Here is a 24,876-nt window from a genome sequence, read left to right on the forward strand (position 1 = left end):
AAGTGAACGTGCGGACCCCTTGATTTCCATACAAAGAGAGGTGTATATGCTCAGGGGCCATCTTTAATAGCTAAAAAGAGGATGCATGCAGATAGCTTATATTCCCCTGGGATGATGGGACAGCAATGGAGAGAGACAGTAAAGTCGTTTCCCCTGGGTGGTCAATTAGACAGCCACCAATAAAAACATGGAGACAAAAGAAAAGGCTCGCTCATCACGCTTGCAGGCCTTTATGTCTCAAATAAACACATACAACCCATATCTAAATTGACAAAACCGCTGTGGAAGAGTACATGTTTTTTATTCAATCCTGAGCATGAGCCACAAGGGGAGTTTTTGAGAAGTTGTTTGTCGCTTGAAAACAAAAAAAAAAAAGCATCATGCATAAATCCTTCCAATTTCTGAGTTGTTCAGAAATAAGATATTTACCATATTCTATTTCATTTTCTGCTCATTTACTCGTTCTCAATTTTTCACTGCCCTTCTATCCTTTTTATGTGGGTATTTATCTGCATGTGTATGTGCGTGCACGTTTGTGGCATCAATAACCATGATGGGGAAGAGAGCTGAAGACAAATAGTGCCCAGGGTCTGCCTTTAAGTGACTCTTGTGTTTCAACAACACACACCACAAGAGTCCTTGGGAGGCTGTGTATTAATCCAGCAGATTTATGACTAAATCTGTCACGGATGGACGGAGAACCCCCGCCTCCCACCCCGACCGCGCTTTTTCCTTTAGCCATTCCCAAGAGAAATACACCCCTCCAAAACCAAAGACATTCACAAATGTCCGTGCATTTGGCTTTTAACAGATGGAAAAACATAACATTTTCTAAGCTACACACAGAGATAATATTTTTAGATAAACATTTAAAGATATTACGCCTCAAAGTAATCGTGGCCGCATACAAAGTAAAGGTCATCCAGTATAAAGAATGGGCCGAACATGTCACAGAAAAAAAAATGCAAGTAAAAATAAGCTGTTGTTACTGATGGAGTTTTCATGCACTACAGGTGTGTGTAGGAAAAAGGAAGTCATCTATGAGGTTTAATTTCCATGATTCAACGAGCACCACAGAGTATTTTGGGGAATGCCTGCTGTGGACACAGTTCTCTCCCCTTGTCATCATGGAAGCTTCTTTACCATTTTGGACTAAAGTAACAAAAAAAGTGTGAACCACACTCACTTCAGTATATGAAATTTACATTTTGGTCCACAATAGCGGGTGTGAAAGTACTGATCAAAGGCTCACAATAAACACAATTACTGCGCCTTTACCTGTGAGTAAAATCACAAACATGACTGTGCTTTAACCTTGTGTCAGAAAAAAAATAAATAAATAAAAACAATTGTTATTTTTTTCTGTTTCTGTTTTGTTGCAACCATCATGTGTTTCTGAGAAGGTAATACAATGGTCCATGTCGAGAGAAACTAGACAATCAATGCCCGGAGAAAGCATTAAAGTAAAACAATTCACTCAAAGTGAGACTATTGAGGACTCTGGTAAATGTTGTTTGAAGTTGAACTTGCTATGAGTCCTGCCTCGCGTCGCAAATGATGGCAGCACTGTCGACCAGGACGAGGCGCACGGTCCGTGATTGGATGTCGGGCCCGGTATTGGCTTTCTAACATGACCAAATGGTGAAATGATGAAAACACTGAGCGACAAGGCTGTGACGAACCAATCACAACGCGAAAGTCGGCGGACAGTGAAGGACATTAGTGGACAGTCATCCCACACGTTGGTGAGGAGAGGCAGAGCTGTCACTGCAAATTCACACGCAGCTCCGTTCGCTCCACGATCTCACAGGGAAGCTCTTTGCTCCTTGCTATTTTCTTTCCCATCCCATCACATTCTCTCTGTCCCCCCCCCCCTTCGTTTTTGTCATCCTCTCGTCACGCTTCGTCCTGCTTGCGGAGGCCAGACAGAGGGACACAGGCGGCGCTGATAGGAGTGGACAGGTGGCTGTGTGCTGCCGAGGCTTCTGGAGTGACGGCCGAGGCACACTGGACTGTCGTTGTCACAAAAGCAAACGCCCGGCCCAAACGCACACGCATCCACCCCAAACCACACCACTCCTGCCAACATGCCAAAACGTCCATCAGCAGTGGCACTTTGTGACGCCTGCCCAATTCTTTCCTTTTCTGTCCGTCTTCCCGTCTTGGTCTTTTCATCCCGGCTTTGCTGCTCTCTTTAGTTTTTAATCCTATTCTTATTCTTTACTATTTGCCGCCCTCTCTCTTCTTCTCTCGCAGCTCTCCCTCTCTCATACTGGCCCTCTGCTGACCCCACCAGAGCTGACTATTACCTGAGAGTGAGCTAAATCATGGGCGGGTAATGGAACATGCCACCTTCGTTGCGACACCACGCACACATAAACACATTCACACTAAAACAAAAGCTTCTCCCTTTGACCTTCTCCCTTTTCTCCACAGTTTACATGTTTATCATTTGGCCTCCATGTTACTGAAATATGAGGCTGATGTTGTTTCTGTCAGCCCTGCGGATGTGGAAGGGGATGCTGGGTAAAAGCAGATGGGATCAGGAATGAAGCTGCGGCGACTCACAGTTGCCCCTGTAGCTCTTGTCACTGGCATGAAGTGTTCAATATTGCCTCAAAAAAAGACTACGAGAAGAAAATACCACAAATTTTGAAAAGCAAATGACACAAATGGAACTTAACTCATCTCTGAGAATATATAAAGTTTTCTTTGTTGTTGTGTAGTTTCTAACTATTATATAATGGTCACATAGAAATGCATTAAAGTTTTGACAAAGCTCTTGAAGCTGTTCAAAATGCTTTGAACATTTGTAAAGTGCTTATGGCACGCGAATACTCGTGATTTCCGTTACTTGATAATGCCAGAAAGAAAAAAGAAGGTTAGGATTAAAACTAATGGGACATTTTATTAATTCTAATAGTGAAAATACCCGTGATGAAGTGCAAAGCAATGTTTTCTGGTAAGTATCAGCTGAACAAAGTATTGATTATATTGCAAAATCTTGAAAACGTGCACTGAAGTCATTGTATAAGTGTGTGAAGAGTTAAATTTAGATACATCATCCCTAAAAAGAGAAAATGTGTTTTATGTAAGGTGGAAAAAGCAAAGTCAGTTCTGGCATGCAAATTCAGACACCATGTTTGCTTTTGCGCTTCATTCATGTCCACTTCAGCTGTCTGACCAATCACACAGGACCTGTGGAGAACAAGCCTCCCAAACCCGGGCTGGGACAAAATAATGACATTAATCTTTTCTCTTGGAAAACAGATTTCTCTGTTCTTGCAGACTAGAATTTGTCTCCAAGAAAAGTCGCGGACCCCCTCTCTGATCTTGAAAATGCCAAAACATTACACTGGGGACAGAGTCACTCTCACAAACATACTAAATCCTAGAAAGTGTGTCGTTATTCTTTTTATTGACATGGAAATCTAATTTTGACAACCTATGAGCAGTCAAAGAATCTGTGACCCATAACAAAGGAGCCATAAACCCCCAATTTAGGAGCCACTGCAGTAAATGATATAATTGTAAGTAACTGTAAGGTATAAACTGTAATGTGTCATAGGTTAAAAAGCTCAGCTGGCTACCTAATTTGCAATACGAGACTGCTTCTGGTACATGTAAAATAAATGGAGTCATAATGATTTTTTTTTCTTTTTTTTTGTTCCAGCTGTGTTTACAGAATAAGGTGAACCTTTTCAAAGTCACATCCAAGCACCTGATGAGATTATACCACGTCACAGTGTAATCAGAAACTGGTGAGGAGCTGTTATAATGATCTGCAAAGCCCTTCTGTCTTTAATTTGACAATAAAAGGCAGGTATTTCGATTCTCTAGTACTGACATAACTGTAAATAACAGGTATAAAAAGTATCTAGTTGATTCTTTACACACAAGAACAGAGGAATTTCTTTCTCCCAGAGCTCAGAAAAAAGAATGATGCAATCCTTTTTTCCTTTCCTCTCGACGCTGGTTTGGGATTTCTGGCAGTGTCGTCCTGGTACACTATCTAGGCAGCTACTTTTTGGATGTTTGTTATCCGACAACTATTGTGTGACTGATTTAAAGCAGGCATGATTATTGCAGAAATGTGAGTATTCTTCTTTTCCTTTTTTTTAAATTCATCCCCTTGCAGGAGTTGTGCACGTGAGTTTCTCATCTCGTGTGAAACGCCCAGGTCAGAACTAACTTTTGCGGTTTGTGCCACCTCGAGAAAACAGGCACATTTCTCTGCTCTTGCCTTGTACGTATCCAGCTTGAGAAAGTGGACCAACTTGTGGTAATAGATGCACATTATGAAAGCAAATTACGATTCTCTAGTTGTGTAAACATATACATCTGAGATGAAGAACTAATTAACTTGGCCCATTAGGAAGTGAGGGGATACATTCGCTTGCTACAAACAAACAAATGTAAACAGTGGCAGCAAGTCGCTGTGGTTTTGTCTGCCCTTTCCTTGTATCGTATGATCTCCGCTGGATCCCCACTGTAATAGGATTTCCTCAGCAGTCCATATGGCACGACAGTTGTAAAACTGCACTCTGCTCCAGACGCCATGCTAGCATGTCTGATCTTGCTTGGGTCCAGTTCCGCTCAGTATAGCTGTCTGGCTGACCAAGCCAAGCCAAGGCCAGCTGGACTTTATCTGTATGGGCAGAGATGCTTGTGCAACTCTATCTTTTTCATCTCTCTTGTCGCTCTCTCTCTGTCTCTCGCTCTCTCTCTCTTTCTCCCTCTCGCGTCCATCTGCTGTAACGCCCCTCTCGCCCTCATCTTTGCCTCAGCCTGCGTCTGTCCCCATTCCTCCATGTGTATCACTTCCACATCCTCATTTTCTGCCAGTTCTTCATTCCTTCAGCCTGCGCCTTTTCTTTCCGTTCACCCGTTTCTCCCTCGTGCCTCAAAACTTCCTGTGCCATCTTCCTCTTGTTTCTTCCCTTGACTTTCCACTCCCTTGCACTCTCTTCCCCCACTCCTTCAATCATCCAGTTTAAGACATAGATGTAACAGTAGAAAAAGGGAGAGAGTGGGGGGGTTGCAAAGCTTGGTCGCTGACTGAAAAGCTGTGCTGATAATGTGCTAAAGCTGACCAGCAGAGGACTGCAATGCAGACATGCCAGGGCTGAAAGCGTGCGTGTGTGAGAGAGAGGGGGCGAATGAGAGAGAGAGACTGAAAGTTAAAGCGGATTGTGTGCATGCGTGTGTGTGTGTGTGTGTGTGTGTGTGTCTCTAGATGTATGTGTCCAGACTGTTTGCAACACCGCAACCTAAATCTGATGTCCGGCTGCTGCCATTACGGCTTTTTTTTTTCCCCCTTTCCATCCCATAACACGCCAGACTTGTTTTATGGATTATAAATGAACTCATTATCTGTAGCGCTCATTAGCTTCAGGTCCTAATTAGCCAAAATTAATATTGTTTCCTGACAAAGACATTGGCACTGGCAAATTGGCAATTGACCTCTTTGGTCAATCTGGAGAAGGGGACGGAGAGTGACGAGGGGAAGTGTGGAAAAAAGGAAAAGACAAAGACAAAGAAAAACAGGAGAATTGGGCAATGACAACTGTTATGGGTGATCAGTTTTGGACTCGTCTCCCCCTCCCTCTGCTGTCCTCTCTTCCACACCCCTGCACAAACTGCCCCCTTACTGAAACACGTCTCTGTTGGCAGAGATGCTGCACTCGCCTCACCGCCGCCGCCGGGGTTACGAAAACGGTCTCTGTCCACTGAAGACGTGTTTTGCAGGTGAACTGTGCGGGTTTGTGTGAGTGTAAATGCGGGAAAAAAGAACAACTGAGAGAACAAAATACAAAATACGTCACAGCAGAAAAGCTCGGGATTTGTTCGCAACTGGGACTTCTCACTGGAGACAAACTGCAGCACAGAGAGACAAATAAGAGAGAAACAGAGAGAGAAACAATGGCAAAAATGTGTGCTAAAGAGAAAGGGGGGGATGACAAGCTTTCCTGATCCCTTAAGAAAAAAAAAAAAAGATCTGTGCTTCTAAGGAGGCCTGTTAAATGTCAGACAGCACCTCGTCTGTGAGGGAAGAGAGAGGAGCTCCATTAAGCTGTAGTCCCTCCAGCTCATTGCGGCACTCCTGTGTAAACCCGCAAATATAAGCTCAGGTGAATACACACACAATTTAAAAACACACTCTGGTGTGTTTTTTGCCTATCAAAGAAAAAAAAAGCTAGTGTCACATATTGACAATGCATAAATCTGAAAAGGCTTCAGTTACATCACTTTGCAAGAAAATGAGAGAAAAACAAACACACACACATACACACACACACACCAGTAAACAAAAGCCTCCAGACTTGTGCCACAGACCGGTCTGTATGGGGACAGGGTGCAGGCACCCCACTTGTCAATTAATCCTTTCTGGCACCGGCACACTGGCCTTTATGAGAACAAATGTCAGCTTTCAAGACAAGGACGAGATAACCTTTCTTCATAGAACGTGCACCAGGCTCCGACAGCCAGCGTTGATATTACGCTGGATATTAGCTGATCCAGCATGTCGTCCTAAACAATAATTCAACAGCAAATGTGCTGTTCTGGCACTGATCACAATTTGTTGGTAGCTAAAGTGTGACCAAAGCTGAACACACGGTTACAGCCACAAGTTGCAGCCGAGCTGATCTTAATACAAATCAAACAATGAGGTGCGAGTGAAGAGCGAGAACTCAGCAGCAAAATGAGTCCGTGAGAAATGTGGTGATTAAGACGCTCTAAACACAGGTTCTTTGCATATGACACAATTCAATCTCATCATTTTCGCTCAAGTAATATTCACGCCATTATTGCAGTCTTAGTGAGAGCTTTTCTTAAGTTTGAAATCATCTCTAGTGGTCCTTGAGAGTTGTAACCTTCTAATTTTTAAAGACTATTAGCAGTTTTCCATGACATTTAGATCTCTCTTCATTCATTCAGTCTTCTGTAATTGAAAAAAAAAAAAATCCCTTCATGATGAGCATGACAAAGAAGTACTGTATTTTTACTTCAGTCACGCCACCAAGTGCCACACAGATGTCCACCTTCAAACAACAAAAAAAAAAAAAAAAAAGGAAAAAAAATTAGATTAATTCACATAAATGCACGCAGAGGCAAGGACCTTAAACAAGCCAGAAACACACACACGCATCCAACTCCCCAGCAGCCCTCGCCTTCATTTCTGCAGCTTCCCCTGGAGTAGAGAGAGGTGGTCGCTGATGTGAAACATCAATTTCCAGGTTAGCTGCTCTGCGTGGCTCAGGCAGGTATCAGCCGTGACCCACCTGGGCCAGATAAGCAGCTGCGAGAAGCTGATCTGCCATCCAGCAATGCACCTCTCCGTACAGGAGAATGGAGTAATGCGTGCGCGCGCACACACACACACACACACACACACACACACACACACACACACACACACACACACACACACACACACACACACACAGGTAAACAAATAGTAAAATGTGGAACAGTTATTTAAATGGGCAAGGGGGGAAAAAAACTAACTCTGAATCTGATCATTTAAGGTCATGAAAATAATGATCGAGCGAATAACCACAGATACTGTAAATGCGGCGTTGTCTTTATCGATTTCAAAGGTCTCCTCTCACACACACACACACACACGTGCAAAAGAACAGTGCTCACAAGTGAGTATGCAGCCTTACAATGAAAGCCAGTGCCACTAAATCTCACTGTACACAGGCCTCAAGCCTGACAGAAACAGACGGGGAAACATTTCAAATGAGCCCAACTTTCATTTGGAGCTGAGGAGCGAGTTCGCCGTTGTTTCAGTGAGAGCAATACTGTGGTTGGCCAGGTAATCTCAGCACTGCCACCGTCACAGCGACGGCTGTCAGCTCAGCGCGGGGCGTCCTGGCAGTGCTGCTCAACCTGGTGGCGTGGCACATTCCCACAGACAATCTCAATTAACTTTTACAACCTGGAGAAATATCATACACACATACACACACCCTCCATGCACACACACTCCTCAGTTATTCGCACTTCCCCGTCGATCTTTGTCTCTCCCTGCTCACTCTCAGGTCATGATGCAGGCATACTTGAACAGAACAGGCCACACAAGAGAAGAGGTATTTCTTTTTAAAGGAGTGAGGCGAAGGCGAGGGATCAATACAGTGGAAAGTGTCGAAGACAGTGTCTCAGCAGCGACGATACGAAAGGAGAAAAATGTTCCCAGAATATGCTGGGCAGTGTGGCTGACCTTTCATGCTGAATAGTTGCATCAAAATTAGTTTTGCTCTTTGAATTTCAAACATTTTTTTTTCAGAATTGTAGAGTTTTTAATAAAAAAAATCTAGTCAACCCTTTTGCACTCGTTTTTTATGCTGATGCTGATGCATTCACCATCTTTTAAGTTCACAGGAAATGAATTTGATTTCAGCTGTATAAACATTTTGTTGCATTAAATCAGGACTAATTGCTGCCCCTGGTAAAGTTCAGCCTCACGGCTTCAGCTTTCTGACACCGACCAACAAATATGACTATTTGAGCTGTTATGTCAATCTCCTGATGGACAAAATATGTCAGATAACGTTTTATACCAAGTTTCTACAGATATTTAGTATTTCTGTCAGAGTTCTGTAAGCTTGTTTTTCAGTTAGTTGCCAAACATACAAACTACTACAGTGTGTCCAATGTTGTGGGTTTGAATAGGGCTGGGTATCAATTTTAATTTCCGAAAATGATTCGATTCGATTCACATGGGCCTAATTCGATTCAATCCACGATTTTCGATTTGATTCACTTTTGACAGATTTTCTATTTTTTTTTTTCAGTTAAAGCTCGTGTCCGGAGTTTTGAAAGAAAGAGAGGTTTTATTTAATCCAACGTCTTGAGGTTCCGCCCTCCCTCTGCTTTCGTGACCTACTAAGCCACGCCCCTTTAATTTTGCACGCGCATTACCTGTGGGGTCAAAATGAAATCCAAAGTATTTCCAGACATCTGCCTCTAAGTTTTTTGTTGGTGCTTCAGACCTGCCAACTTTGGTGAAATTTTTAGAGTACCACTTAGCTAGCTTAGCAAGCACGCACACACACACGCACGCACACATACACACACAGCTCGCGCTCAAGTCGATAGGAAAAAAAAAAAACTTTCGGCGCTTATTTCCCCGATATGACATCGTATTTTCAACGTGAAAGTAACGTTATTAACAGTACATATTTGCCAAAAGACACACACGTACACTCACGCGTGGACACACACATGCACACACAGACACAGACACACCATTTTAGCGTTTTAGCCGCCAGCTGCTGCGAGTGGGGTTTCGGGGAACTGGAAGAGAAGAGGAGGAGGCGGAGGACAGGAGAGAGCGGCCGACGCTGGGGGTTCGGCAGACCCGTTATTCTCAGCTACTCAATGCAGATTGGTTGAAACTGCACCGCTACACTGCTGCATCGTGTTGTCAACATGAGTATTGCACGTACACATTTCTAACAGCGCTCACAGATGTCTGCAGCTTTTTGCGTTATTTAATGAGGCGGAGCGTACCAGCGTATTTTGATGTCAAATTTCGTACCTGCTACGCAAAATGCATAAAATGCGAGAAGTCACATGACACTATGGGGGGAAAAGACGCATTAAATAGATCGATTCAAGGGTTTTATGAATCGATATAGGGCTATTAAAAGGAGAATCGATTCAAAATCGATTAATCAATTTTTTAAACCTAGCCCTAGGTTTGAATCTGGCCTGGGCCTTTCTGTGTGAAGTTTGCATGTTCTTCTTCTGTCTGTTTTCTACACAATAGAGTATCATCCACAGGAGCTCCAGCTTCAAACTACCATCAGTCTAATTCTAATCATCATACATATGGCACAATATAAAGACACAAGTGGAACTGACATCATGACTGCTGCCTTCTTTTATTCGCTTGTTTTCAAAGGTTTTAAATAAAAAAGATCCCAAACTTTTTTTTTTTTTTACATTACTCTTATCTACTGGTGTCTTTCTTCCAGATGTAGCTCTTAGATGAAATCTGTCCGTGGAGCCCTACTTGGTTGAGAAGTACTGTATGTCGGCACCATTTCTCCAGCTCAGCTTGAAACTCAGTAAGATAGGTTTGTAATATGTTGTTTTGCCACAATCCACCCTCAACACACTTGTATTTATTTCCCTTTTTGCAGCACATCCGTGAAGCATGACTGGCACATCTTGATAACAATATGAACTGGCAGCTGAAAAAAATCTTCAGCTGCCACACGGCTCTACTGTCTTCACCACTGTAAAAAGGAAAGTCGAGACAACCAGCCTTTTTCGGTGCTGTGAAAACACCATTCACAGGCAGGTTTAGGCGAACACAGAGCAGTTTGTAAGATTTACTTTTTTGTGAAACTCTCAATATGATGTTGCATAAATGATACTACACACATGAAAAGTTTGTTTTCAGACACCCACAAAAGCTGTGAATTGCATTTTCCCTCTTTAATTGCTGAGATATAAAGAGCTCGACAAATGTGTCTAAACTGAATTATTGACACAAACACTGGTAGTTAGCAAGGAATTTTTGTATTTTTTTTGAATGTTTTGTGGCTAAGGTATGTTCTCTAAAATGCTTGTATAGAGAGGAAAATGGGATCAGTTCATTCTCGTGACAATTGTCTATGTGACTTGGGGTTGACTGAAATGACGACAGAGTTGGACTGAGTTCTATTCACAGCGGCAGCCTTGCTCTCAATCAGCTGGTCTGTGTGTGTATGCTCTGCAATCCAATAAATCCTTCTTGTGCAGCATCTCATCCTTGACTCGTCATCTTTGGCTCCGTTTCACCAAAAATTCCACAACAATTATTATTATTTTACCACCAACCACCTCACTGAGCAAAACTTTTGAATTTTACTGTCCACAAAATGTAAACAGTACCATAATCTGAACCCATCGGTATTTGATTCTTTGTTCATTTATTCTGTCTCACAACCTTAATGTATTACATATTTCTTGTTGCAGAAAATGTAGAAAATCTCAAAAATTATGCAAAATGTGTAAGTGCACTCAACGTATAAGTTTGCAATTATCAAAAGTATTTCAAACTTAAAAATATATAGGGATTGCTCATAAATTATACAAAAGACGGGTAACACTCATCATACTGCCAGCATTGTCAATAATTTAAAAAGAAAAAAATTCAGTGTTGACAGGAAAGTAAGAATATGAGATTACAGGAAAGAGGAAAGAAAATGCGTGAAGAGTGGTGAAAATTAAAATCACATATTCATATGAGCACGATGCTTTGCACTTGCTTAAACTCAGAGGCAGTGCTGCAATGAGGGGCCAGAGTGCTGAGTGTTTTGCATGAGCCATAATAACACTAACACATCACGTGCCGGGTAAGTGCAGACAATATACCAGAGCACAGCGTCATGATGGATGGTGTGTTTGCAGACACCGCTGAACCGTGGACCCCATTATTTCCTGGGGGAGGGAGGAAGGGAGGGGGGTGGGTAAGGGGGGGGGGGTGCATGGCACCACTGAGGAGAGATAAGGGATGATTGACTAAACCAAAACAGAGGTCCCTCATGGATGGCAGTCGGCTGGCATTATTGGGAAGCCATTGTGAGAGTCAATGCAACGGCTCAATGACAGCGGAGAGCTGTCACAGAAAGTACGGACGTCGAGTGTGTCCCCTTCCTAAAGTGAGGTAGGCAAGGACGCTGCATGTGGAGAGGAAAAACTTCCAGTCATTAAGAAATATCTCCCGGACATGTTAGCACTCATCTCATGCTGAGATCAGGTGGTTCAAACCTCAACAGGAAGGAATACTTCAAGTCTGCAGCTGGTAGATAGGATTTAGAAAACTGAGACACAATTGCACAGCCAGAGAGAGTCAGTCTCGTGCACACTGCGCATCCACCAACTCAGGCTCACCAGCAGTGACAGATACAACAGCAGTTGCCAGAGATGTAGAAAAACACACACATGCACACGAGCACACGCACGCACACACGCACGCACACGGTGCATTGCAATTTAGAGAAATGAAAGCTGAAAGTGGGAGTAAAAACAGACCGATGTGCTGCCCTGCTCGCAGTCAGACTATAACAAATATTTGAAGCTTACATCCTGCGGGGAGAGAAAGTCCTGGATTCAATCCAACAACCACAAAACATTACTGAACCAACCCACGGAGGAACTGCCCCCTCCTTCTTCTCCTGACAATACCCTAATTACCTTTTCATTTTATCACTGCTCATCTCTTTAAAGTTCTCTGTTTCTTCTACACAATGCCTGCTCTGCGGAGGACAGGTAAAATATTCTTGGATGTGCTCCCGTACTTCGCAAAACACTCTGTCAGTGTGGCGAGGTACTCTCTCATATTTAAAATGTCTTATTTAAAATAAATTATAGATTCACACTCATTCTGAAAGTTCAAGACCATTATTCCCAATTGAAACTTTTCCCTTTCCAGCCTCTGGGCTGAAACAGACAATATACTTTTTTTTTCTTACAGATTACAGCTTTGGAGTTCCTTTATATAGAAACTAAAGATGAAATAAATTGTTGGAAAGTGGTGTTACTAAGGCAAAATGGACACAGTAATAGTGATAATTAGCAAAGTTTTATGAGATTATTCCTCAATAAACTACATGATATATGTTTTTTTTTGTAATCCTTTCCTATCAAGTCTTTATTCAACCAGACAAATCCCACAGAGATCATATTTTTATTTTGCCAAAAAGAAACTTGGCAGCAGCAATAGCACTGACAAAGATAACTGAAAAACAAACAATTAAAAAAGAAAGAATGCTTCAAATATTGATACTTGAATGTAGAAAACATCTCCATAAAGTCAGACATCCATTTACCTGTCAAGGTTCCCAAATCAAGATATTTTACAAGGACATAAATACAGATGACACTCAATAAATCTTGTGTTGAGAGGAGCAGTTTTTATTTCATTTATGTGTCATCCGTCCATCCTCCAGCCAATTACCCAATTTAATATGAAACCGGAGAGTCTTTCAGTGAAAACTGAAGGAAAATCTAAAAATCACTTGCACATACAATATTTTTTGATATCGAATAGAAATAAACTAGAAAATATTGCAATAGACTAATTGAAGTGATGCTCAGCGTGAAAAAAGAAAGACAAATGCTCTCAATATGTAATGTATCATGAAGCTTATTAATGTAAAGGCTCTGCGTTTGTATTCGAGGAAACATCGTTTAGTGATTTGCAATAGCAGTGTCAGCCAGGTAGGGCGACTTTTCTCTCAAAGCAGGTAATGGTCTGGCCAATTATTTGATCAACGGCATGAAAAAAACAGAGCTGAGTGCCCTCATCTCAAGCTAGGTGCGACTAATGGGGAATATAATATGAATTTCTCTGCGCTTAAAACAAAAACCTCTCAAGGAGGTGAACAGCCTCAAAGCACATTTCACGTCTTTCCTGTAGTCATTTACATAACATTAAAAACAGTCACGTCTGCTTCCAGAGTGTTTCTCACTGGTGCAGAAAGACAGTTCAAAACAGTTCCTGGCAAAATACATATGAAAAATGATCTTGCGTGTAAAATCCCGAACCATCAAATTTTGAAGGCCAACCTAAATCTTTAAAACATGAAAAGAACAGAACAGTGAGGCAACCTGGGCTGATTTTAGGTTTCCAGGCATCAAGGAGAAGATACAACAGAGCCAGAATGTCAAAATGTCAGAATGTGACCTGTACAACATGACAAAGTGTATATTGTAATTAACGCCCTCTGCAGGATCAACATGGTGTTACAACATATCTCCATTAAAGAAGGGGGCGGGATCTCAATAATAAGAGACTGCAGTCATATAGTGAATCAATGAAATTGATAGAGAGGCTGGTATCTTTGTTTGTGACAGATGTTCACCATGGATGAACAAGACTGGAAAAGAGATAAGCCATTGCAGGGAACCAGATCCCAACAGCCTGAAACGCCAAGGCTTGGATTTAACCAAAGCAAAATGGTAATAAAAGAAGAAAAACAGCAGAAGAAAAGATGGAAAAGAGGAGTTTTTCAAATAAGGTGGATAAAACACAATACAGCAAGGCAGTCATCCAATTAGATATGTTCAGTGCTTTGTTGCCTGAGGATGTGGACCGTGGACACAGTGAAGGTTAAAATTAATTCAGACATTATCAAGGTTTATTACATTATATAGTCCGAATGGCTTTCTACCACCTGAAGCTCAACAGAAGTTGAAAGATACTGAAAAGTGATTAAAAAATGACTCTAAACCTGGAAGTAATTGTCATGCAGAATTGCTTAAAAAAAAATAAGAATCTAGTTTTTAATGTAATTCAGTCAACACACAGAGTTGAATCTAACAGAGATGCTACGGAGCGAACGCCAGAGAGCTGCTCACAGCAGCCGTCCTCTAAATATGCCGAAGCTGAAGCGGTTCGATGTTCCTTTTGCATAATCAGCATTTCTGTTTATAATCAAACTAGTCTGTAAAAGAGTGGCGAGCAAACCTAACCAAAACGTGATCCGCACAGATATTTAATTGAAGGATGACTACTGAATTTTTTGATTAATATCACACCATTTTTCTATAAATTGAAAGGTCTCTAACTAATTCGGCAGATAAAGATGCTCACGTTGCTTTATAGGCTATTCTGCTTTCAGATATTAGATAAAAGCCTCTCTATCAGGAAGCATTAGTCCAATCATGATAAAGATCCATTCACAGCAGAACACTATCCATCTACAATAGCCATCAATAGCTATGAATATGGCTTTATTTATGGCGCTAGACAAGCTAACGTAGTCAATTTAGTGAATCAGATAGCCGGGAGAAGAAGAGAGATTTTCCAGAGAAGACAGTGTTGACAAGCCACAGTTAATATAGAGAGCGCTCGGCAGCTGACAGTGGGGGAATTGGCTCGGGAGATTGTCCATTATCAACACGTTTAGGGGAAGACTTTAATAAGTTGTTCCTCAGGGCTACTTCTTGCTCTTTAATTATTATTGAATTGGGAATGCCACAGAGCTAATTAAAAGTGCAAAGTATTTACTGTGGCAGTAGGAAATTGTGAGGGAGCAGAGGGGAGCAAGGCGAATAAAGGGTTGAGGAGAAGTTCAGACATGAGGCTTGGTAATTTATTGGTTTATCGGTGCAGTTAACCCCGATTTATACAACTAAGGGTTCCATACACTTGTGGTAGAATTAAATACATAAGAAGAAGAGCACATTAAGCCCTTTGGAAACATTCTTCAGGTATTTGGGATAAAACATTTACACAATGTAAATTCATTAAAGCTAAGACAATCAACAGGAGAGGTGAGTGAAAGGAATCCCCTCTTTATTATCCTTATGTTGGTGAGTGAGAAGAAAAATTGCAGCAAGTGAATATTTCAGTGTGCTAAATTGTGTGTTCACACAAATATTGTGCCATGAGATGACACGCAATTTGTGGGTGATTAAATAAAACTGATCACATACAATCAGGAGAAATGAAGAAAGGCTCTGACACTGTTTGAACAATTTGCAGAAAACAGAAGCAACCCAGAAAATATTACAACATCTAAATAGAGATACAAGATAAAAAATGAAAAATACTAAAGTCTAAACCTGGATTGTGTGAGCCAGTTGGGGAAATGTTTCACCACAATAACAGCAGCATCTCTGCTTCAGTTCAGAGCCACCATGTTACTTATTTTAAAACGCACCAAAAGCAAACATAAATAATAATACAAATGTTTTCAGACACAATCAACAAGACACATTAGAAACTGATCTATTGGCAGCTAGCCTGTTCTCCCTTTACTCTCAGGCTATGGGCCTGGTGTTGGGTTGAAACGATAGTAAGCGAGTACAGGCTTCGGCCTGCTGGCCTAGCATGTCCACTTTGAGATTAATCAGGTTAATATTTTACACCCATTGAAATACTGCCACACTGGTCCAAAAGATCAAAAGGCACTCACTGCGTTCTTATTGTTAGTTCATTTGCTTCCAAAAAATATGATGCTGTCTGTGTTCTCTCCAGCTCATCAGCAGGTTCCAGGGCTGACAGGCAAACAGGAAGGAGGAGGCACTTAATCCTTTTATGGTGAATTGAATGTAAAGTACAAAGTGTGGCAGTTTAGAAGTAGCATAAACTGTGTTAGTCATTATAAAACTCTTTGTTATTTTAGGACTTCAGTGAAACTGCAAGCTGTTGCGGGTAAAATTGTAGCTGAGTGTACATGAAGCCCCTGAAAGCAAAATACATGTATTGTATTGATGGTCTGGTTGCATAGGAGGGGGAGGTGTATCCAGCCTGCAGGAGACGCTGCTGGGGGAAGTGATGGTGGGGCTGTCTGCCTGAGGAGGGCTGAAAGAGTTAAAGTTTTTTCAAGAGCTTAGCTACTGCATTGTAAAGGGCTGAGTTCCTTTTTATGTTTCTGAGAAGTTAGATTTATTTATTTATTTTTATTTATTTATTTATTTATTTTTCATCATGCAACACAATCTGATAACCTCTGGGGAGAGCTGCAAATAAAAAGACCTGGAAAATTACTTTACTGCATTGCTGTGTGCTTCCTCCACCATCCGGCCACAAGCGACAAGCCCTAAAGCTCACATACGTTTGTTAGTGGAAATAATACGTGTGTCTTCGATGCGCCCGGGGACAGCAGCATAGCTGGAAAATAATTCATACACAGCTCTTAAATACAGTGTGTTTATTGACCAGACAGCGAAGGACATTAAACAATTTGCCCTGAGCAGCAGCCATTCAACAGCGCTGGTTAATTTGTGTCATTCATTTATATTTTTAATCAGGGATTGGTGGAATCGCTCCTAAAACCCGCCTCCCCTTTGCAATTTTTCCAGCACCCCAAGGGCTTTATCCACATTTTCATTGCTTGTTTATAGACAATGAAGCACATACATTGCTAATTTATTGTCATTTAGTACTAGAGTTCATTTATTTATTGATTGACTGATTGATTTTTATTTTTTTTTAAATGTTTTAGTTTCACTGCTCAGCTGTGTGTCGGGAAGTGACATGAAATGATCACTGGATCCCGATCTGAGCGGTTTGCCCGGTACACATGATAAGGACTAGTGGAAACAGTATTGTATTTGACCTCGCCACATAATCACCTGAGACGCATTTTAATGCCAGGTAAAAAAGGGGCCTTAGCGAACTCCATGCCTTGATGGGTCAGGGCTGTTTTTGTTTTGGCAATAAGAAGCTTCAACCATTAAAGGGAGATGGTCATACTGCTGGTGCTGATAGGTACATACTGTAAGAAAGAGATAATTTACTGCTTTGACAGGAAGTTTTTTAAAAGTTTGATCTACTAAAAATAGAAAATGTGTTGTTTTCAGTGCATTTCTTAGTGATTTTGGATTTATGAGACTACATAAGGTGACAACGAATATAAAAGGCAGAAAATGACATTTTTCTTCACACCAATCCTTTCATGCATATAATCAGAGTCAGCAGCTTCCCTCTTGTGCTCACTGTCTTCACAGGGTTCCTCTTCAGCATAAAGAATTGAATCTGAATGTATACAATAACTTATTTTTTTTTGTAAATGCCATACTGTCAATGCGCCAAATTTTGAAAATTCCATTAGACAGAAAAGCCTCACACTCAATTGGCATAAAGCTACACGACATGCTCAAATCTTTCCAGCAGAGTGTGGAAGTTTCTTATTTTCAACAAATGTTGTCTTTCCACAAGTTAATTACTCAGTAGAGGGCTTAATCTGCCGAATCAGGGCAAAGTGGATTAGGAGATGAGAGCGTTTAATCAAAGTGTTCTCCCAGTCTAATTACACATCCCATTTCCTGACACAACACACACCGTTATCTGCCACTGCATTTAAACATCAGCTCACTGGATAAGCTGCTCTCCCCCTCCAACGGTGAACAATCCCACAGCCTGAATGAAGTAAAAATTCATGAAATATAAACTCACCCTGAAAATGGACTCACACACACAATTTTGTTCCAACACAGATAAAATAAATTTGCAACAGCAGAATATTAGGTGAACATGTGGTAATGTTGCCACTACAATGATTTGTGATGAATGCAAATATTTAAATAAATGATGTCAATATGTGCTTCAAAATAGCAGTGCTCTTTCTCTTGCCCCCAATTTAATCTGGCTGCGACTGGAGTAAATTTATTAGTTTCTTCCATCCACCACATGAGCGTCTGCAGTTCTCAGGTTTCAGAAGGTGAGCAGCTTGGTGGCTTTGTCATTTTTGGAAATTTTAGGTTGGTAGGTAAAACAATGTTGGCATAAAGAATTAAGTACAACCTTTTTTTCAACACAAGAGTTTTTATTTTAAAAATGGCTGGATTCAGTTACCTTTTTCAGTGGTAACTTTCTGTCTGATTCAATCTTTTATCCACAACTGGCTGTAGCTTTAGAATAGCTTATGTAGCTTATGAATAATACACACTGTATTATTCTGCTCCAGGTGGAAACACGAGCACTGTATTGAATGACCGTGAATCAGTGACTGTTGCTGTGTACTCATGACTCCAAAAAAACTGCAACCAGTGTGACTGAGCGATTACAGGAATACGTGCATGTTTTTTTTGTTTTTTTACACCAAATTTTCTCCCTATTGAAGATATATATGCCACTTGAACAGTATAACATTAGGTCAGAGGGCAGGACAGAATCAATCTCGTATTTTGCAAAGAGAAACTTCATTGATTTCAGTAACATATTTTGATTATATATTTTGAAGCCTACAAACAAAACTGAAGAAATTTATTTGACATTTTTACATTCACCACTATAGGAGGTGGCATTGTATCAGTTCTTGAACCAAACCTTTTTACTGCAGAGAAGGGAGTGGAGCTGGTGTAGCCTCAGATCAAATATCTATGTTTGGATGTCTTCCCTCATCTGTCTGATAAATAATGTGCACAATGTGCTTTTGCATGCGATACAGAGATGAGACTACCGGCTCAGAGAGCATGAGGCGAAGTTGCTGATGCACAGCCTATGAGGCCAAATAGTGTTGCCAGTGCATGCTCATGCATACAGACCAATTTCACTTGAGGATAGTCTGCTTTGTTGATCTTTACTATAGAGTATCAACGGTCCTGTTGTGCACATGTCAGTCACGTGGCTGGTACACGAGCGAGCTGCTGGTGTCACTTCACACAGACTGTTCACCTCAACCGTGTGCTGTTACATCACCTCCAAAACGAAGCCCGATGACCTTTCTGGTAACCGAACAGGACCAGTCGGAGTAGCCGTGGGCCCCGATCAATTTGCAGTGTGGTTCAGCTTCTAGTCAGCCAGACAGGTGCTTATTCATGTTTGTCAAATTTGTGATATAATAATGGATGAAATGAAGTACAGAGGAATGCATACAGTTTTGAAAATGATTGAACTGCCTTCATTGTGCCCTGAGAGGCCAATTTAAGAATTCTTTATTCTTTGCACAATCTTTGCACTGAACTTTGAGAGATGAGAAAATACATAAATTTCACTCAGCTCCTCTATTTAAATCGAGAATAAGATTGAAGTCAGCTCTGAAACTGCTGTTGGGCTACTCTATTAAGCCACTGTGCTAAGCCACTGGATGATAAGTCATCTGGAGTTTGTGAGCGAGGAGATATGTGGGTGTTTGGGGTGAAAAGGAGTCGTATGCTATTCTTCATACTGTCACATCCTCCAGTCACACCACACACTAACATATGACTCACAAGCTGGCGTGTTTGTGTGCGTGTGTGTGTGTGTGTGTGTGTGTGTGTGGGCATCTCTGTGTTTGTGAATCGTAGGGCTTCCTAGATGAGGACATCTGCTGAGCTAATAAACAATAATCTTGACAAATTGTTACTGTCTGATCACTCAGTCCGCGCTCACAATCACACCACAGAGGGAGGCCATTACAGTCCGGGCCAAGGACATGACTGACAGCTCTCTGGACCAGTGGAAGGCGTTACTGGAGCAAAGCCCAGCTCCCTTAGGAGAGGACACTGATTCATGGCCAGAGGGCAACCTGAACAGAGTGCTTAGGAGAATCAGTGATGCCACCCAGCAACACATCCATGCCCTTCACCGGTTGGAACACCAGCTGACTTCATGGAGCAATGGCCCTCTGCCAGAACCTGCCTCATTTTGTGGGACAGCGATGCCAAACTGGGCAACTATGAGGGCAATGGTGTTTGCAGTCATGATGGTGATGATTTACAGTAAGCTCTGCGGGATTCTGTAACCTTATCTGGCTACTGTAATACAACACTAAACTGAAATGATGACCGAGACGATATTGACAGTAGATAAAAGACAGGAGAATGACTGAGATAGTGATGATGATAGAGGCTTGCTGGTATATTTGAACCTTCATGACCCCTTTCATGAGGAAAAAAAAAGCAAAAACAGAAAAAAAATGATAGGTTGTCTATGCCCGTGAGATGTAACCGCTCTCAGAAAACAACTCTGAGGGGTGTAGACATCAACAAACCCTCTGAGACTCGGGGGAGGACTGTTGAAGGACTGGCAGGGTGTAAAGGTCATGTGATTAAAAAAAAAAAAAACTTCTCAAAAATCAATCCAATATAAAGGATTTTAATTCTGAGCTACTGACATCCTCAAAGATGATGAAAAGCCAGACATCTTCAAATTGCCCTGTCAATCACGGCAACCAACAAAAAAAAAAAGAAAAAAAAAGAAGAAGAAAATAAATAAATAACAAAAGGGAATAATAGAACCAAGAAGAATCGGCTTCAACCTGGTAAATGACACCAAAATTCACACTTACCGCCAGTGGAGAAACAACAAATCAGCGCATGAGTATTTACAGCCAACAGTCACATCTGGATAAACTCTCACTGACACCTACAGACCAGGATGTGTTAGGACCACACTTCTGCTGCAAAGCAGTAACAAAAAAAAGCTCTAGAATTCTCAACACTCCACACACCCTAAGAGAGGACATCCGTCGCTCCCAGCATCAGTGTTTGTTCTGACATCTCTTTGTGACATTATATTCAGATGCAAAGGAAAGAGCACCGCGGTGCAGTGAAGTCCTTGAGGAAGCAAAGGCATGCTGAGTGGCTTTACGTCAGACCATGCAAGCTGCATCAGGCAAAACAACTCGACACTTCAGAAACTCACCAACTGGCGTGTCTTCGTAGATGAGAAGATAGGTCGAAAAGAAATAATTCTGGAAACGCGGCGGCTGGTTGGAGCCTGTGGAAAAGAGAAAATAAAGTCATTTGTGATTCTGCATGGTTTAGCCCAAATATATTACATTATTGTATACATATATAATATCAATCATGTTCTACAGGCATGGGAAGCCAGCACGCACCTCGTCTTTTGTCTAACATTAGCTGGAATGGCGCCTAGAACATTGTTGCCCTGCTCAGATTAAACAGGCTCAGAATACAGATGAATGGATTTTGCATAATTCTGATAATTTTAACTCCATGTTTGGTAGGTTTTGCTTATCTTTTTTTGGCCAAGACAATGACACCCAACAATGTGAGCCTTCCTGTTCACCGAACAGACATTAAAACCAGAATATTCAGTAAGCAACACTGCCCAGCTTCAGACTTGGACCAATGTTCTGACATTATCACATAAGACAACCTGGCAATATTTATTAAAATCGTTTAAAATAGCAGAGGCTGAATGAAGTGGTGGGATGGGAATGAGGGATGCTCTGAGGCTGTGAAAAATAAAACCAGTTGTTATGCCATTTAGGATTGATGAACTACATGAGAACTACAACTTTTTACATTTTAGTCATGTTTACAAGCTTTGTTAAGAAAGGGTTTAAAGTCAAGTAGCATCTAATTTCATCTGTATTGTATGGTTTCTTATGCTTTATCTCAGAAGCAGGCGATCTTTCTATTTATCAAGTGCAATAAGATCATTTATTCTTGAGATCTTTATGTGACTCCACGTAAACAAGCAGAGCATTTGTTCTGGTACATATTTTCTCCAAATAGGGCTCATTATGTATTTTCTTAGAGATTCTCCAATGACAATTGCGTAACAGCTGTTTAGATGTCAGTCCCCTCAAAGATTCACATTTTCCTCTGTCCCTCCAAGTTTTCTACTTCTACATTCTGCCATTATGTCCTGCTCTAAATTCGAGGCATTATTATCAATTCACTCTGTGATGTGTGTTCAACTTGTTTGCATGCGACTCGACCCCTGCCACACAATAATTGCTCAGGTGAAGGGCGAGTGCTTAATCTAGATTGTTAATGGCAAAATAGACTTCAAGGACGTCAGGCTTTATAAAAGGCTGTGTTAAAGGGTTAACAGTGTTTGGTGTTGGGCAGGGCTCTGCGGATTCAGAAAGCAGAGCAATACAAGCAATTTTTTTCTGAAAGATCAGGCAACGAAGCCGATGGTCTTTGATCAGCTGAGCTGGGTTGCAGACCACAGAGACATTGAGGCATGGGAAGAAGGGGGAGAAAGCAACCTGTTTGATGTCGGACTGTTTGATTGAGTGAATCGGTGTTCTGAAAGCAGGAACTTGTTTTCATTAGAGCGTGAATTCATCTACGCGGAAGAAGATGCTCATCTCCGACTTGTCAGCGTTAGCACTTAAGATCCAAGAACTGGGAGCAGGTTGACAGGTTGGAAGGTGGCGAAGAGCAGGAGGAGGACGAGGGCTAATAATCTACCTGTACCTGCAGCTTAATTGCAGCCAGGCGCTGCTTCTGGCTTGGACGGCCAAATGCAGACAGATTGCAGCTACAAAATAATCATGGCGATGATCATTGGACCAATTTGCTGGATCGGGAAGGTAGGACAGGACAGAGCACATGGTGAATGGGCTTATGGGTTAGTCAGACAAAGTACGAGAAAACCAGGAGAGAACATACAACGAATGAGAGAGGCAGTCACAAAAGACATTAGGTGGGAAAGAAAGGTTAGAAGATTCAAAGAAGGCTCGACGAACTCATTGCGCTTGATGGAAAGAGGACGTGGTATTCACTAAATAACTGTCGTCACAGGTTCATGCGTGATGGGAGGTGTCTCCTGCCTGTCACTGTGAGGCAGTTATCGTGACTCTTGGAGCTCGTTCTTACTACATCTTCCTCTTTGCAACCCTCAGAGAAACACTCAGCAAGCTTGGAAGTATTTTTAAGTCGCTCTTCAGATAGAAATGTAATGTCAGACCCGGGGAAGGAGCAGGAAAAATGAAAGTATAGACTGAACACTCATGCCAGAGAGATAACATATGAGGCATCAGATTATGTGCAGTACTGAAAGGAAAGTGTGGAGAAGTCAAGAAATGGTGCATTATGGGTCAACAGTATTCAGTTAATAGAGACCACAGAAGGCAGTTTGAGAAACACTGTAAAGCTCTGCTATCAAATCCAAGTTTCTCTTGAAGCCTGAAGTTTCCTCAGGTTGTACAAAGTCACTGAGAAAGTGACGAGAACAACGTATTAATTCATAATGCTTTCATTTGACTAACAAAGGTAGAGATGCACTTAAATGTTGATGCCCCATTTATTTTTCAGTTTCTCCCCTTTGTTCAGGAAACTTGACTGACTGAACATGCTGCTGTTAATTATTGAGCCTCAGATTCACACTCTTCCCCACTGCCACAAAAGCAGCTGCCAAGTAAAGTCTCCATCCTCTAATTTGTGCTGCTGAAAAGACACACTGGTGGAACTCAAGTAGGAATGCATGTGCTATAGCAGGAATTTACACCACTGTATAAAATTATGCAGCATGACTTCCTCTGATCCATAATCACAGCCAACAACATGAAAGCCCGCTCTTTTCGGATTTGCACACACTCATTGGTTACAGCCACGGGGACTCGCCTTCGCAGAAAGAGTGGAGAATGAGGAAGGGTAGGAGGAGCTTGGCAACTGTCATCCTGCCGCCTGGACCCACACTCCACGACATCACCTGCACCTGAAATCACACACAAGCAAACACAGCCACAATTATTATACATGCTGATTACCCACATTGCTGTTTCTGTCTAGCCGCATAATTCCCAAACACATTTCAGCTCCTCTGTGTGAGGTGATTACCGTGTAAGTGAGTGGGAGATGTGATCGGTGTAATTAGGGGACAGAGAGAGAGAGAGAGAGAAAGGAAAAAAAAAAACCATATTTGCTGCCCACTGTGATTCAAGCAGGTGTTTTCTTGTGTGTGTCAGCTCCAGGGTTGGTGTGCTGATGGAGGCCCGCTCGCAATAACATTCCATTTACAGTATGGCTCACATGCTGTTTAATAGCCATAATCAAGACGGTGCACTGTTCATTATTTTATATAGCGTAAAGTCTGATGTGAAAAAGACGTCACTTCATTCTGTCAAGTTTCAGGTGAAGATTAATTACACTCAGGGTGCGATTTGCTATGTCACATCCGCCAGTGCTCCCTCTTCAGCTGAATTATTTTTACTGCGGGGGACATACAATGTATCTCCGTCTTTCAGTAAAATTGTTTCAGCTGCACAGGGACAAAAAAAGTAAAAAAAAAAAAAAAAAAAGACACCTCAGGGAAGTAGAAATGTCCCTTTTCAATTGCCAAGTATGAAAGTGAAGCTGTTAACTCGAATCTTACTCTGTTTGACTTACATCGATGTGTTGGTTCGGTACCTGGTATTTGCAAAATTAAAAGAAATCATTGTAAAAGACTGACCCATCAAAAATAAATGACATTCACTGGCGGGTGATAGAGACTACTCTTCATAGTTAAAGCTGTTATGCCTGTACTATTAATTGTCCCTTTACATATTTTTTGTCTGTTATGCCTCATTACATTTACTACATTAACTTTTTACCAAAAAGGAAGTTATAGACGATGTAAAGCTTTGTGTGTTCGTGAAATTAGCATTTTCACTCTCTACTCTCGCTCTTCCTGCTCCATCTGTCAAAAAACATCCCCCCTACTGATTCCATCTCAATTTGCACCTTGATTACTTGTAA

General features: G+C 41.5%; 1 protein-coding gene across 1 annotated transcript in view; it reads right to left on the reverse strand.

Moving 5' to 3' along the window:
• cdh23 (cadherin-related 23) overlaps positions 1-24,876 on the reverse strand; it is a 202,490-nt gene that overhangs the window by 157,474 nt on the left and 20,140 nt on the right. The window contains exons 2-3 of the mRNA XM_030105917.1: positions 23,761-23,854; positions 21,080-21,154 (exon numbers count right to left, since the gene is read on the reverse strand). Of these exons, the coding sequence (XP_029961777.1) occupies positions 21,080-21,154; positions 23,761-23,845 (160 nt within the window). The 5' untranslated portion in view covers positions 23,846-23,854. The remainder of the gene's footprint in view (positions 1-21,079; positions 21,155-23,760; positions 23,855-24,876) is intronic.

Source organism: Salarias fasciatus, chromosome 13, assembly GCF_902148845.1.
Source record: "Salarias fasciatus chromosome 13, fSalaFa1.1, whole genome shotgun sequence".
NCBI lineage: Eukaryota > Metazoa > Chordata > Actinopteri > Blenniiformes > Blenniidae > Salarias > Salarias fasciatus.